Source organism: Zootoca vivipara, chromosome 13, assembly GCF_963506605.1.
Source record: "Zootoca vivipara chromosome 13, rZooViv1.1, whole genome shotgun sequence".
NCBI classification, from domain to species: Eukaryota; Metazoa; Chordata; class Lepidosauria; order Squamata; family Lacertidae; genus Zootoca; species Zootoca vivipara.
The window spans coordinates 7,504,468-7,521,489 of NC_083288.1; the positions used below are offsets into that span (position 1 = coordinate 7,504,468).

A 17,022-nucleotide genomic window follows, 5' to 3' on the forward strand; every position below is an offset into this window, starting at 1 on the left:
AGACAGGTTCACAGCAGGACCCTGCAGAAAGTGTTGGCTACAGTGTCCTCACCTACACAAGAAGAGCTGTTGGCTCGCACTCCCCTCAACACGATGAAAGATGGATCCGCTTTCGTCTTTTTCCGATTCTTAACTCCCTCCCATCTCCCTCTCTCGTCCCCCATGGCTCAACTCAATATGATGGAGCTTCCGGTGCAATAACAACCATACATGAATCCAGACCTACGGTAAGGTTTTCCTGACGAGTTGATGGGGAGTCGGGGCCACATTTTGCCCATAGTGCAGAGAGCAGATTGCCATTCTGCTGACTAGGCAAAGTAAAATAGGTGCTCACCTCTGTATGGAGACAAGCATCCTAGGGAAGCAGAGAGAATATCCAGCGGTGGAGCAAGCTGATCGGGCGTCTGGGGTGGTGTGTGTGCCCTGTGCCAGGGGTAGGGCCAGCCACCTGTGGGGTGGGGCGAGCCAGGGCAGGACGCTCCGCGGGGCCTCCAAGGAGTCTGCCTGCCTCCTCCCACTCAGCCGCCCTAAAGCTGAGGGGGAGGTGGTGGGCGGACCGTTTGGGATAGTGTGGAGCCTGCGGGCGCCCAAGCCACCACGTCACTCCCAGGAGAGACGTATGGCTCGGGCACGCTGCAGGCCCTGTGGTGAGTGCCGCCCGGCATTTTGTCACCCCCACTCAGTGGTGAGACCCAGGGCGACCTGCACCCCCCCCTTCCTCCACCGCTGAGAATATCATGTTTAATAGACTACAGTGCTTCCATCTTCTCTAGTTTGTGAAGAAGCGTGTTCCAAATGCAGCTGGCTAGATTGAAGTAAAAGGGGAGCTCCGTGGAGGGTGGGGATACAGACAGAGGAAAAAAGTGTTGAGTACAGAACCACAAGCTTTTGCCTCTTACCTTCCGCTGAGAAGGAAACCAATAACAACAGCCAAGAGGATCACTCCCACTGTAACAGACACAGCAATTATAGGGATCTGGCTCTGGTCGCTGGATGCAGCTACTGCTGGGAGAAGAGACAAAAAGGGAGATTAAGGTTAAAACTGCCATCGACCTCCAGGAAGGGCCTTGCTTCAAGCCTGATAGAGAGGAGCTATGGCTTAAGTAATTCTTTAGCACGCCTGGCTTTTTGTTATTTCGATTTTGGAAAGAAAATAATGACAAACCTGTGCTTTTAGTTTTAGCATGCCTGCAAAGGTAAGGAACTGATTTTGCGCAAGTTGTATCTTGCCTGTTATGGAGGTGTGTGGACCCTGCCCTGCTTCCCGGAGAAACTTTGCAATGAAAGTCTTTGTGTTTCCTCTCAAAGCAGGAACTTCCTAATTTTCCTGGAAATTTAACTTCAGATGAGGTTTGATGGCAACCCTGTTTGTTCAAACTATAAAGTTCAAACTCCATTTGTTCAGACTTTAAGTTTTGTGCACACAGAGACCTGATTTGCAAGCAATACTAAGCCAAACCATGGCTTTGTGTGAATGTGGACGTTCCCAGAAATGAGACCACTGCTGGCTCACTACCCCGAGTTAAGCTCTGATTTGGCTTAGAATGCTGTCCAAACCTGGGCTTGTGGTTTGTCTTGCTCCAGACTAACCATGAGCTATAACTAAGGTCTGTTCTTGATTTACCACTTGTGGTTTGTCCGGAGTGAGACAAACCATGAGCCGGGCTTGGGGAGACACACTCAGCCAAACTATGGCTTAGCCCCAGGTAGGGCAGAAGTCACGACCTCCTCTCCCAGAACTCACACATTTGTGGCCAGCCATTCTTTGGCTTAGTGTGATATGAAAAATGAAACACGGTACATTTGATCAGTAAATCATCAGTTGAGCAGCATGGAACTAAATGATAGTCAATAGTTATGCTTTCATAACGATTGGACGGATACAGATACATGGCAAACGGTCCATTAAAGTTCTAATTAGTGCTGCAGATATAGAGACAGTTTTATTCTCTTGGGAGGAATGTAATTCCAAGAGGCAGTTATCCACAAGTTGATGGGGAGCCCTCAAAAATCCCATTTCAGATTCTACTTCTCCCTCTGATTCCCAAGAAAACGTTCTGCTCTAACTAGAATTCTTTCCCAGTGAAGAGAAATTCAATTTGGTAACTGTAACGGCATTTACTTGTTTCTGAGAGTTTTCTAAAGGCAATTCATTAATAACTGAAAAACATCTTAACTGTGCAATCTATGCGTGTCTACTCAGAAATAAGTTCCACTGTGTTCCAAGGGCTTATTCCCAGGTAAGTGATTATAGGATTGGAGCTTTAGACAGATTTCATTATAATTGGCTGTTCCCATAAAAAAAACAATCTAGGCAATGTCTCGGATTTACATTGCAGACCTTTACAACATTATTATGGGTATTTCTGCTCAGAAGTTTAAGGTCAGGATGACAACAGACCAATGGTGTCAAAATGCCAGCTGGTTATTTATAAATAACCTGAAACACGATTACTGAACTATTCTGAATTAGAAACTTTTCCACTGTATCCAAAATTCACAGTAAGAGATTTATCTGGCACTATAATAAGGTTTTGTTTCTACTTATAGAACATGATTAATGGTTAATGCAATATAAAATACATTAAATAGATCATTTTTATTACATTAATGTTTGCATCATAGAGCTCTTCTCTCTATTAATAGATTGCTCATTGACTCCACGTCCTGTGTCTCCTTTTCCTTTAAAATCTATTTCATTTTTAAAAAAGGAAACATGCAATGAAAATGAGAAAACGGACAGCATTAAAAAAAGAGAGGGAGCAGATTATAAGAACTCAAGACAAACAATCAAAGGCTGGCAAATTTAAATTTAGAAAACAAATGGAGAGAATGGATTTCTATTCAAAAGGGAAACGAATGAATTTTTCTTCCTGTCACTAAATATTTCCTTAATAGAAACTGTATGGAAATGTAATAAACATGTCAATTGTACAAATTTAAACAGGCACGAATGCATAAATATTAGTGGCGAATGAAATTTAACCAAGCCAATAGGCTAAAGAGTGAACATTTTTATTCATTATAGTGACTTAACAGAATAGAAAAAGGAAATGCTTTAACTAGGTATATTTACTCCAAAAGTTTAGATTAGTGCATGTATACTGATGCTATTTTCTTGGGGGGGGGGGGCGATCTGTTTGATACACAGAACTCTTTGTAACAACCAGGAGATCACATCGCTGTTTTTGATTCATAGCATATGTCCTCCTCAACCTGGCTTTGGCTGGCAGCTTTAGTAAAAGAAATAGAGTAGATCTTCAAGTCTTCAGTCTGCCTGTCCCTGATACAGTACTGTATATCTTACTCTGTGGTCTTGTTGTCCTAAAAATGAACATTCCCCACTCCCACCCGATGTTAACTGGCTGCTGTCAGTGAGGTAGGAATGCACACCGGAATGTTCTCAGGACACAGGGTAAGATGTGCTAAATAAGGAGTGGAAGATTTAAGGCTTGAGGACTCTTAATTATTTTTACTACATAGGTAAAGGTAAAGGGACTCCTGACTGTTAAGTCCAGTCGCGGACGACTCTGGGGTTGCAGCGCTCATCTAGCTTTACTAGCCAATGGAGCTGGCGTTTGTCTGCAAACAGCTTCCAGGTCATGTGGCTAGCATCACTAAGCTGCTTCTGGTGAACCAGAACAGCGCACATAAATGCCTTTTACCTTCCCACCAGAGCGGTACCTATTTATCTACTTGCACTTTGGCGTGCTTTCAAACTGCTAGGTTGGCAGAAGCAGGGAACAAACAACGGGAGCTCACCCCGTCACGTGGATTCAAACTGCTAACCTTCTGACTGGCAAGCCATAGGCTCTGTGGTTTAGACCATAATGCCACCCGCGTTTACTAGGTAAGGTAAAGGTAAAGGACCCCTGGACGGTTAAGTCCAGTCAAAGACGACTATGGGGTTGGGGGTGCTCATCTTGCTTTCAGGCCGAGGGTGCCAGCGTTTGTTGACAGACAGCTTTCTGGGTCATTCTGGCGCAATAGAATGCTGTTTACCTTCTCGCCACAGTGGTACCTATTTATCTACTTGCACAGGTGTGCTTTCAAACTGCTAGGTAGGCAGGAGCTGGGACAGAGCAACGGGAGCTCACCCCGTTATGTGGATTTGAACTGTCAACCTTCTGATCAGCAAGCCCAAGAGGCTCAGTGGTTTAGACCATAGCGCCAACTGCAGGTTCCAATGCTAGCTCAAGAGGGCACCCACATGCTCAGTCCAGCACAAAAACCCAGTCTTGGTTTTCTCCAAAACTTTGTTTCAGCAACCTTTTTGCTTGCGGGGTGAGGAGGAACCTTTTACAGTGGTACCTCTGGTTACAAACGCTTCTGGTTACGAACGTTCCAGGTTACGAGCTCCGCTAACCCAGAAGTAGCTGCTCCTGTTTGCAAACTTTGCCCCAGGATGCAAACTGAAATTGCGCACTGTATACATTAGCGAAAGCACGCCTCAGGATAAGAATGGTTTCAGCTTAAGAACAGACCTCCAGAATGAATTAAGTTTGTAACCAGAGGTACCACTGTAGTTTTTTTGTTTTTTTTGACTAATTGGGAGTCAGAATTACTAGACGTTACAGAAATTAGAATTGTTACTCGCTGTTACAGGAAGGGGAGACGGGCGGCAACAATATAGCAATGTTTTCTGCAGCAGCCCAGCCTCCCTCGTAATATGTAATTTTCTGCCCTAATGGGGGACAGCAATGAAACACTTTTGTTTATTTACAGAAGTTGTATACAACCCAAAGCAGTATAAAATAAGAAATGTGAATGCAGAAAAAATAATCTATGCCTATAATATACCACATATGTAAAACCTGTATAGCTCAAACTCTTGAGATATACACGTGAATTGAACATCAGTCAAACATACTGTATGTCAGCATATCAAGTTGCCTTACACTGAGTCAGATATTGTCTCCATCTTATCAAGTTGCTCTAAATGGCAAAGGCTGCCCCTCACATTTATGGTTGGAGGTCTTTCTTGGGAACTTTAACTGGAGGTGCCCAGGATTGAAGCTGGAGTTGTTTTTTTCTATCTGTAAAAGTTTTGCCTCTCCAATAAAGCCTCACTAGAAATAGCATCAACAGCCAACAACCCAAATAAAGGACCAATAAATCAACTCCCCAAAGATGGATGGAGTAGGTATGTTTCTGCTTTTTCTCCTTTTGAAGACAAGATATGATGCCATTTGTTCCTAATCAAATTATGGTTGGAAAAGTTGGCTATCATTGACATAGGCAAACAAATCTAGCATGTGGTCTAGGACCTAAGAGTTGCTTAGGCAAGAGGCTTGAACTGAACTAAACAAGCCTTAGGAAAGCGAGAAAAATTCTCAGGGATGATTCACACCCTGGCCAGCACCTCTCTAATCTTCTACCCTCGGACAGGAGCTACAGAAGTATAATCAGTCATACCAACAGGCTAAAAAAACAGCTTCTATCCGTGGGCTGTTAGGCTGCTTAACAAAAAATAATATACGGTAGTGCAACTTTCGGGGTTGGTGTGTTGTGCGACAAGCACACAGAGTGCAATAAGATTGAGTGTTTGGCGGGGCAGGCTCGGTTGATTTCATTCGCAGGTTGTACATTGAAACTAAAGGTATTATTATTATTATTATTATTATTATTATTATTATTATTATTAGCAGAATTTCTTAGCATTTCTTACTTCATCTGTGCTATAATGTAAACTGCTTTTGCAACTCCCCTCAATTTGAAAAGCAGCTTTCCCCTCTGTCATGAAGGTACTTCTGCTAGAGAAATCCAGGCCTGGAAATCTCTTTGGAATAAGATGCATAGTTCTCCGGATCCTGGCCATATTCACACTTCTCAAAATATTACTACCAGAAACACCTTTTAACACAATTTTAACACAATTCACATCAGAAACTGGATTCCATGCTTGCACAAGTGGAATCATAGCCTCCAGGTCTATACTGTTGTGAGAATTCTCTCACAACATGCCATAATATATGCCACTATCGGAGTGAGTAGAAACCAGTTTGACAACACATTATTTTCATCTAGAAGGATGAAGCCTTTATTTATTTAATATTTTTAACCAGCAGAAAACAGAGAAAAATACCAACTCCTTGGAAAAAAGCTGCAGAGCGTGATCTCTCTTGCAATCTTTCAACAGCTCTAGCTGCGTTTCGGAAATCAGAACTATTTCCCTAAATCAAACAAGCTCATTAGCCATTGGCTAGACCTTTCCCCAGATTTCACACCTCCTTTGTAGTAAATAGATATGTCAACAGTAACATGCTATCTTTCCTCCTTAATCGAACTGCAGAACAAAAGATTCCATTCAATCTCCCCTTTCTTCTAGTTTTAACAAAACATTAAGGTCATCAGTTGTGATCTGAAGGGTGACTCTGAACAACCTAAAGTGCTTGGATACAACGGGAACCAGATAGAGAAATTCAGAGCATATCTACATTACAGATCTAAACTGGTAATTTCACAAGTAAACCCCCGGAGTTCCAAAATGAGGTTCCAATGTTTTTTTGGGGGGTGGGGTGGGAGCCACAGCACTTAAGATGGTAAAAACCTAATCTAAATGTCTGTAGTGTAGATCTGCTCTTAGTGAAAGCAGCCTACATTTTCAGATGTTTAAATGGCTGTAAATTCAAATGGCTGTAAATTCAGGGACCAATGTAGTAAAAACGTCTTCGGTGGGTGGCTTTTTCGGTTACCCATGCAAGATGTTCATGGAGTAATTAAGACAACAATCCTTTAAAACACACACACACACACACACACACACACACACACACACACGGAACCCATTTGGAGAGCAGTTAAAAAAAACTGTTCACTTGGAAGTGCTCCTCTTAGGAATGTCCAAGATTAGTCTCTTGCCACAGCTCAGTACTGAGATCATCCGGTATATTTCCTTTCCACCATTATACCCAGATTCAAGAACCTTTGAGAAACACAGGAAGTAGCCACCTACTGAGTCAACCATTGGACCATCTTGCTCTGTATTGTTGCAGGGGTCAGCAAACTGTTTCAGCAGGGGGCCGGTCCACTGTCCCTCAGACCTTGTGGGGGGCTGGACTATATTTTGGGGAAAAAATATGAACGAATTCCTATGCCCCACAAATAACCCAGAGATGCATTTTAAATAAAACCACACATTTTACTCATGTAAAAACACGCTGATTCCCGGACCGTCCGCAGGCTGGATTTAGAAGGTGATTGGGCTGGATCCGGTCCCCGGGCCTTAGTTTGCCTACCCATGGTTTACAGTGACTGGCAGAATCTGTCTAGGGTTCCTGCCAGGAGTCTTTCCAGCCCTAATTTAGGATGTTGAGGAATGAACCCAGGACCTTCTGTCTGCAAAGCATTTGTTCTGCCAATGAGCTATCGTACTTTAGGATGGCTTCACCAAATGTACATCAAATATTTACACACCACCATATATAATGTGTGAATGGGATAAAATGCATGCATTATATAGGCACAATTGAATCAGACAGCCAGGAGGACTCAGGTTTTCTGCCATGTGACCTGTGGAAGGTTTGAAGTTCTGTTTGTCCACCATAGTTTTAGCAGAGGGTAATGGAGCCCTGATTGTGGCAGTATAGTACTAGCCTTCTTCAGATGTGTTATTACCTATTAACATTCCATAGGTATTTTAAAACAAAAAAAAACAAGGACCTGAACAATATGAGACTGGGAGCGGCCGCCGAGACCACATAACACCGGTCTTGAAAGATCTACATTGGCTCCCAGTACGTTTCCGAGCACAGTTCAAAGTGTGGGTGCTGACCTTTAAAGCCCTAAACGGCCTCGGTCCAGTATACCTGAAGGAGCGTCTCCACCTCCATCGCTCTGCCCGGACACTGAGGTCCAGCACAGAGGGCCTTTTGGCGGTTCCCTTGTTGCGAGAAGCCAAGTTGCAGGGAACTAGGCAGAGGGCCTTCTCGGTAGTGGCGCCTGCCCTCCCATCAGATGTCAAAGAGAAATACAACTACCAGACTTTTAGAAGACATCTGAAGGCAGCCATGTTTAGGGAGGCTTTTAATGTTTAATATATCACTGTGTTTTATTTTTCTGTTGGAAGCCGCCCAGAGTGGCTGGGGAAACCCAGCCAGATGGGCGGGGTATAAATAATAAATTATTATTATACTATTATTATTATGTAAGAGAGAAGATTGTTACATTTCAGTATATCTTGGGGAAGAGGGCGACGATAAAAGAAGAGGTTCTTCAGCATTCAGACTTCAGAGAAGATTTAAGTTTGGAATTCTGGAGAGGAGAAACAAGCCAGTGAAATATGTGCTAAGCCTTCCCTCACCACGCTTATGAATGATGTGTCTGAACACACAAGGCCACAAAGGGCTCCGGGGAGACAGAGGGAGGAGAGGGAGGAGATGGAGGCTGACGTGTCCCCTGCAAAGATATCGATCTACTGACTCTTTCCTATTAACCATTACAGAGACATGGGCAGACAGTAATTAAAATGACTTACACACTGGGCTGGTTTCAAACTCAAATCTTCGGCTGAAGCCGCCGTACCCTGCTGCGGTCCGTGCTCGGATCTGGAAGACATATGCTGAAGCGGGTTTCAGGCCATCTGCGGTAATTTTCGTTTCCTTGGATTTGATGATAGTGTAGCTGGTCTCTTGATCCTTTTTGGCGCACGCACGCATGAATACACACACCCGCACACACATACACACAGACATAGAAAGGGAAATCTTATAAATAGCAGGCACAAGCTGGGTGGCTATTACTGTACAGCAGAAACGCTAGGCTGCTGTCAACACAATGTCTGCGATCTCTTAACCACACTTAAGAGACTGAGAGCAGGCTGTGCGCTTGCTTGTCTCCCTTCGTCTCTGAGTGCGAAACACGGGGTAAAGTTGCATCTGCCAAAGATTTATGCTATTGTTGGTCTGCTTACACCAGAGCCTGTAAACTGGCTCCAAGCCCTGGTTAAGAATGAACTCCATCTGACTCGAACTCCTTGATGCACATATTTAACCCCAAACCATGGAAGGGGAGGAATGAAGAAAGTGAGTCTGCACTTGATCTCTCAACTCTGGAGCAGGCGCATCACACCTGCGGCCCTCCATATAAGAAGGGGAGTAAATGAATACTCACTTTTATATTTAACAGATGTGAGAATAGAAGGGAGCTCGAAGGTCAGCCACTACAACCCCATATTCAGTGCAAGATGCAACTGCGTGTTTGGCAGGCGGCTGTCAAATCTGAAGTGAAGGGGAGCCCACCACTTTGTGAGGCAGTCTGTTCACTTGTCAAATGAGGTTGTACCATTAAAAATGAAAGTTTATTCTGTCTTTAGCTGAAATGTGCTTCCCTGGCAGGTTTGATGAGGCCCTAGGGTGATGGGACCCTTTATATGTCCAGCTGTCCTTTGTCAGCAACAAATTGCTGCTTTTTTGTGTTGAATATATGCCAGGCATCCCCAAACTGTGGCCCTCCAGATGTTTTGGCCTACAACTCCCATGATCCCTAGCTAACAGGACCAGTGGTCAGGGATGATGGGGATTGTAGTCCAAAACATCTGGAGGGCCGGAGTTTGGGGATGCCTGATATATGCTATATGGTCATTTATGGAACTAATAGGTATCTAAAGCCATTTGCACATAACAAAGTATGTATTTTATCAAAGTGATTGTTGAACTGAAATACTGTACCATTAAGAAGAAGTATATTAATAGTGAAATACAATTAAGAAGAAGTATATTAATAGCACGGGTGGCATTGTGGTCTAAACCACAGAGCCTAGGGCAGGCATCCCCAAACTTGGGCCCTCCAGATGTTTTGTCCCTTAACTAGGGATCATGGGAGTTGTAGGCCAAAACATCTGGAGGGCCGCAGTTTGGGGATGCCTGGCCTAGGGCTTGCCGATCAGAAGGTCAGTGGTTTGAATCCCCGCAACGGGGCGAGCTCCCGTTGCTCGGTCCCAGCTCCTGCCAACCTAGCAGTTCAAAAGCACATTAAAGTGCAAATAGATAAATAGGTACTGCTCCGGAGGGAAGGCAAACAGTGTTTCCGTGTGCTGCTCTGGTTCTCCAGAAGCAGCTTTGTCATGCTGGCCACATGACCTGGAAGCTGTACGCCGGCTCCCTCGGCCAATAACGCGAGATGAGTGCTGCAACCCCAGAGTCGGTCACGACTGGACCTAATGGTCAGGGGTCCCTTTACCTTTACCTTTATATTAATAGTGAAATAATTATTAAGCTCTAAGTGTAGGTAGGTTTTATTTTATTTGTTTTTTATCTTATATTTTGGAAATGTACATAGGGTTGCCTGACTTCTGTGCCTTTAATTGCCCTGATCTCTTTTGAGCTTGGAAAGGGTCTGCTGGTTTCTCTTTAAGGTTTCCAGACTCAAAAGAGAGCAGGGCAATTAAAGGCACAGAAGTCCTGTCCTCTATTGAGTCTGGCACCCCTAAATGTACATCCAGGGTTTTTTTCCTTTAATTTTTTTGGGGGGCCCCAAGAGAGTGGGACCCTAAACTATAGCTTGTTTAGCTTATATGTAAATCTGGCACTGCTTCTGATACTTTAGGGAAGCTTTTAATGTTTAGGGAAGCTTTTAATATTTAACAGACCATTGTATTTTAATATTTTGTTGGAAACCGCCAAGAGTGGCTGGGGAAACCCAGCCAGATGGGCAGGGTATAAATAATATGTTGTTGTTGTTTCCTCTGTAGCAACAAAGTGTGCTCCATCTTCTGCAGGACAAATCTTCAGATATCTGAAGGCTGCTATTGCTTCTCCCCTTAACTTTCTATTCTCCAGGCTATAATAGGCTCAGATCTTTTAAGTGTGGGTCTTGGTTTCACTTAGATCCTTCATCACCCTGGCCTCCCTCCATTGCAAATGCTCCAGTTTGTCCATGTCCTCCTTAAAGTGTGGCACCCAGAACTGGCCGTAACAGAACTAGGTGGGGCAGAATTGAGCTACAGCCCTCTCCATGCAGGGAGACATGTAAGCACATTCGGTTGAACATGGTTGCAAACCCCCTTCAGATACATCTGCACAGTGCATGAAGATTGGGGTGGAATGAGCACAGGTGAGAACAGGGCTTGTGAGTGCGCCTCTGTAGCTCAGCCCTTACACGCACAAACTGAACACCTTAAGAGGGCTTATTACTTCTCGTGATGTTGACATTCGGTTGAACATGGTTGCAAACAGGAATTAAGACTGAACTGCAATCCTGCTGCTGTTTTGAGCAGGCTGTTTGTGTGTGTGAAAGATCATTTATATTAACTATCAAGCCAAATGGATGCAATAAAAACAAAATGAAGCATGCAGGTTTTATTTCACTAAATTTAAACGAGTTTGCTTCACGCGTGCGCCCCACCCCGCTCACAAAAAAAGGCAATTCAAGTACGTCATCTGGATTCTGCACTTTGTATGTGAGCAAGTATATGATTATATTAATTTATTCAAAACGTTCGCTCAGTAGCTCTTATCAGTGTGCTTTGTAAGACATTATTATGAAGGAAAACAGGCTCACTCTTCCCTCGGAAGAACAAATGAATTAATCCTGAAGCCCTAAATCTGCTTGTGTGCTTTCCACAGGTATCTGGTTTGCAAAGAGGATGGTGAACTTGATGGGACATTGGCGTGATCCAGCAAGCTCTTTTGTGTTCTTAGGTTGTGAAGCCTTCCATTCTCAATGGCAGTTACCCAGGTGTTTGTAACAGATTTAGCCTATGCATTTTATCTGTATGTTGTCCCCTCAAGCCTGCCGGCCTCTTCTTTCCCCGCCTGCTGCCAAGAGAACCCATTTCCGACTCTCCCCGTCTCTTCCACCTTTTTTCTCTGACAACCACCACAGCCTGCACACAAATGATGTTTAGTGCTTTTTGCATTCCGAGCTGTCTGAACAGAGTTCAGAAATGAAAACAACAACAGAAGACAGAAGAGTATTCCTAACATACTAGCGATGCTCTAGGACAGGGGTGGCCAACTCCCAAGAGACTGTGATCTACTTACAGAGTTAAAGACTGGCAGTGATCTACACCATTTTTGGGGGGTCATGTCAAAGTTGTTGAGCTTTTATTAGGGAAGAGGGAAGGCCTTTTGGGGGGGGTGAAGGGCCAAAATGTTGAGCTTTTTTTAGGGGAGCCAAAGTCGTTCAGCTTTTGGGGGAGAGCCAGTGATCTACCACAGACGTCCAGTGATCTACTGGTAGATCATGATCTACCTGTTGGACATGCCTGCTCTAGGAAAAAGAGTAGGTAATTCAGAGCCCCCAAATCTATGGGAAACTTCCCTGTCAAGAATTATCAGGATTTCAGGCTGTGGAGCAGTGGGTGACAAACTGCTAAACAGCATGGCTGAGTCGTTGATAGAGGAGTTAAAAGGGATTTTTTGTCCTCCATTTTGGAGTAAAGCTACCTGGGGGTGGGGGGCAGTCTGCTTGTTTCACTTGATCTCTCCTCTGTCCTTCATTTATTATTTCATGTAAGCCTAACCCTCGTTTTGATTTTTCATGCACCACAATTCAACACCGAGTTAGTTGTAACTGAACTCAATGACCCCAGTAGGCTTCAGGTTGCCTACCTCTGGGCATATCTGTGCCATGTAGTTAAACTAGTTTGAGAACAATCTTTTCTTCCCAAGGAACCCAAGGGACTGTAGCTCTGGCTCTGTGAGCTGAAGGAGGCAGCTTAGGGATCTCTAAAAGAGAAGTCTCAGCATTGGGGCCGGCCCACCCATGAGGCAAGGTGAAGCAACTGCCTCAGGTGGCAGGATCCACAGGAACTGAAGCTCCTGATGTAGATCTGTATTCCTCTCCTTGTTCTTGATATAGATCTTCACTCACCCCTTCTTCCCTGGCATGGAGGGAAACACCATTTTGTGGTTTGCCTCAGATGCCAAAATGCCTTGGGCCAGCCCAGCACCCTCACCAAAATACAATTCCCGTGTTGTATTTTGTTTTGTGAATTTCAGGGGAAACGGGAACAGCAAAAGTGGCACGAAGTATCTAGGGTTGCCAGACTCAATAGAGGACAGGGCTTCTGTGCCTTTAATTGCCCTGCTCTCTTTTGAGTCTGGAAACCTTAAAGAGAAACCAGAAGACATTTTATTTAATTTCCAAGCAAAGGTTCTGCTGGTTTCTCTTTAAGGTTTCCAGACTCAAAAGAGAGCAGGGCAATTAAAGTCACAGAAGCCCTGTCCTCTATTGAGTCTGGCAACCCTAGAAGTAACTGATTTGGTGTTTTGAAACTAAACTACTTGGACAAAGTAAATTCTAGTAATAGCCCAAATGTCAGCACAGGGCTGGTATGCTGTAGGACAGTTTCTGAGAGACCGAGCTACAAAGACCCTCCACTCCGATGTGGCTAATTGTACTCTAGGCTTATTAAGATTATATTACAAGTTCATCTATGTGATGTATGTTGAACATTTAAATGTGCCTAATAATAATAACTGCATGGCATTTTGGAAAAGCGACAAGAATACGATCTACCGTATATCCCTCAGTCACAGTTTAATCAAGCTGTGTTCCTGTACACACTTACCTAGGAGTAAGTTGGTAGGGCTTACTTCTGAGTAGACATGCACAGGATTGCACCGCCAGTTTTCTTAACTTTAGTGAAATAAAACCGGACATGAAACTGACAAGCAACCTTAATGTATTTGTTCAACAGAAACAATGCACTAAGGAAAATAAGTATGCACACAAGCGCGCGCGCACACACACACACACACACACACCAAGGCTTCCTAATCAGTCACAGTATAATTGATTTGACATGGAGTGACAAACAAAAATTACTCCATCCCTTTTGAACAGATACGATCATTCTAACCAAGCAGAGGAAGGCAGAAATCAAAGATAGTTAGAGCAGTGTTGCAATCGGACAATCACACCTTTTCAAAATATTTGATTTCATACTCCAGGATGATGCCATTGGGTCGTTCTGGCTCCTGCCAAGAGAGGGAGATGCTATTTTTGCCGACTTTCCCTTTTTTCACATTTGTGATTGGAGATGGTGCTGCGGAACAGGAGAAGAAATCAAGACAGAGTCAGAATAATTACTAGTTTAGACGAAGACAAAAGGAATCTCCCCCTAATGTTGCGCAGCTTTAGAGCTTGTCAAAGTAGATAACAGCTCTTTGCTGTGGAGCAGAATTTCTGCATTTTTCGCCTGGTAGAGAAACTTCTCCAGTACAAACATAACATTTCCCAGTCTCTTAACCACAGGGCATAAAGTAGCTCTGCTGGATCAGATCAAGTTTATCATTGCTGCCTCCTGCCCCACTGCCAAGCTCCCCACAGAGCCCTGCAGGAGACAGGGTGCTCCTCAAAGCATTGCGGCTTGGCTTCTCTGCTTGGGAGAACCGGAATGCCTCACTCTAGTTCAGGCATATCCAAAGTCCCCTTTGGGGGCTTAATCTGGCCCTCCAGTCGGTTTAATCTGGCCCTTGTGGCAGTTTATTCCCTGGGGCAAAATCCTAAAACAAAAACTTTGACAACTTCAATCCTAAAAAAGCTCAACAACGTCAACCCTAAATAAAGCTCAACAACTTTGGGGTAAAATCGTAAAAAAGCCCAACAACTTCAATCCTAAATTGAAACTTCATCAAATATGGCCCTCTTTGAAAAAAGTTTGGATACCACTGCTCTAGTTGGTGACAACAGAAGTGGCTGGTTGGGTGGAGCCTGAGGCCGGAGCTTCATCCTGCCCCCATGAGTGGGCCGGCTCCAGTACATATAGGCGCATTAAAAGAATAATCACCATGTGAAAATAAAGCCTGCCAGAGTAGAGCGAGTTGAATTTTTCAGCTCTCAAATTCCCCAAATGAGGGGTGCTAAAATGTTGTAGCATGGTTTGGGAACTCAAAAGATATTTTTGTTAAATTGATATACCATACTTTTCCATGTATAAGACTAGAGGGTTTTTTTTAATTTAAAAATTATGTTCAAAATTGTGGGTTGTCTTATACACGGATACAATCTCTCTCCCCCCCCCCATTTTCTCAATTTGGAGTCACCCAAAATAGGGGGTGACTTATTCATGGGGGCTTGGTATACACGGAAAAATACGGTAATTTAGTTTTGCTTGGTAAGTAAAAGGTGTGTAAAATTGCACAGAAATCATTAAAAATGATTGCAGTTATACCGTATATTAAAATTATCATTACTTACTTATGTATTATTATTTAGCATTAACTGACATTTTCAGAAGGTTAAAATTAAAATTATTTGGTTTTCCGAAAGCAGTTTCTGTGCTTCTTCATCAAACATAGACTTACCAAGCTAAACATTGTCCAATAAAAATAATAACAGAATTGAATTGCTCACATCCCAAAACATATTTTAAGACACCCTCACTGAAGAAATTTGCAAAATTAAGTTTCACCAACTACTACCAGAGGAAACACCCCAAACTCCTACTAAATGATAGAAATGGGTACAGACAGAAAGTTCTCAAATGTATTGACTCTAATTGTAGCCTGTCTGGAATTGCTGATGTTGACTAGAGATCCCAAAAGTACAACAGGGCAAGCCACAAAACTCTCTCTGAAAAGTGGGATATTGAATGAATGAATATGGCAAGGTCCAGATCTGCTTCTAATTTTCATTTTCAGCTACATAAGCAGAAATCGCCTAGCTTTAAAAGTCCATTCCTGTTTCTATGGCTGCCCAGCAGCTCCTGGAAGCAGAATGATGGTTGAAACTATGAGCTGTCAATTTCGGCATCACACCAAGTCATAGTTACCACAAAGCATGGTTTCTGATTTTTGGTTTGCTGGCCAATTGCAAATCAGGGTTTGCCAAGCCATACATCGCACTATAACATAGTTAAGCTTCCTTAACCATAGTTTGGTGTGGTGTCTGAAGTGAGCCATAATGATATTCTTCTTCTTTTTAAACAAGAATTACACAGTGGCCAGATCAGAAAAACAAAACAAAAAACAGCACATCTAGTTCTGTGCTACCAAAGGTGTGCCGAGTCTTAGCCTTGCAAATGTTAGGCTCCTGTTATAAAACTGTGTTAAAATGTCTAAGTTATTGGACACCTCAATAACTATTCAAATACCAGCCACAACACATTTCCCCCCATTCTTCCTTATGCATTATTCTGGAGTGTTAACCCACTAAAATCCCATTTTGGTGATTATTTTTTTAAAGGAGTCTACTTTGCAATGCTATTAACCTTTGTGGAGTTAGCATTTTGCAGAGGCCTGAATTTCTGACTACACCGATCACTAACGTGTTCATTAGTTGCTAAGTAAAATGCTGTGCTCAACTTTGGGGGAGGAGGCAGGGGAAGAGATAAGAGAAATGGGTAACACTACACCTAGAGCACTTTAGAAAGTCAGTAACTGTATCCTTTTAGAATCTTCCTCAAAAGAAGTGTTAAGTGTAACTGCAAGATAAGGACCAATTAAGCATGTTCAATCGATCTTTGTGGTCCAGGCACGAAACCATAGCTACTTTGCATCCTCCATACATCTAAATTACAAAACTCTGAAGTGAAGGAAGAAGGTATGCATCTTTTAGCTTTCTTTGTCGAACAAAACGTAATACAATCTCTGCAATCAGACAAAGTCTGCAATCATTCTATTTTAAAAGCTTGAAATGAGATACCATGCAAAAACAGGGGAAAAGGACTGCTGTTAAAAAAAAGAAGAAGAAGCAAAAAACAAACGAACCAGTATTTTAAAGGTCATTGGCTCTGCAAGGACAATATCCTGCAAGGACAATAAGTGGGAACCATGGGAGCCAAATTAGTGAACCATTTGATTTATTTTATTTGTACCCTGTCCTTAAACAGGTTCCCAAGACGGTTTACAAAAAGTTAATCTTACTATAAACAAAAACATTCAAATGAGAAGATTTAAACTAAAGTATTACAAAAAAAACTGTAGTAAAAGCAAAATGGTTTCCAAAAATCCATGAAAAGAACATGTTTCTACTTCTGTAAAGAGAGGCAGGTTAAGGGAACATCTTTCTGTAAAGAGAGGCAGGTTAAGGGCTGCCCCGTGGGGTGATGGGAGTTGCAGTCCTGGTTACGTCGGA

At 43.1% G+C, this 17,022-nt stretch overlaps 1 protein-coding gene across 2 annotated transcripts in view; it reads right to left on the reverse strand.

The window, feature by feature from the left end:
- The window catches only part of EPHA5 (EPH receptor A5), a 216,686-nt gene that overhangs the window by 42,188 nt on the left and 157,476 nt on the right, over window positions 1-17,022 (reverse strand). For both annotated transcript variants that reach the window (XM_060282232.1, XM_035135822.2), the window contains exons 6-8: window positions 13,866-13,990; window positions 8,477-8,636; window positions 900-1,002 (exon numbers count right to left, since the gene is read on the reverse strand). In XM_060282232.1, the coding sequence (XP_060138215.1) occupies window positions 900-1,002; window positions 8,477-8,636; window positions 13,866-13,990 (388 nt within the window). The remainder of the gene's footprint in view (window positions 1-899; window positions 1,003-8,476; window positions 8,637-13,865; window positions 13,991-17,022) is intronic.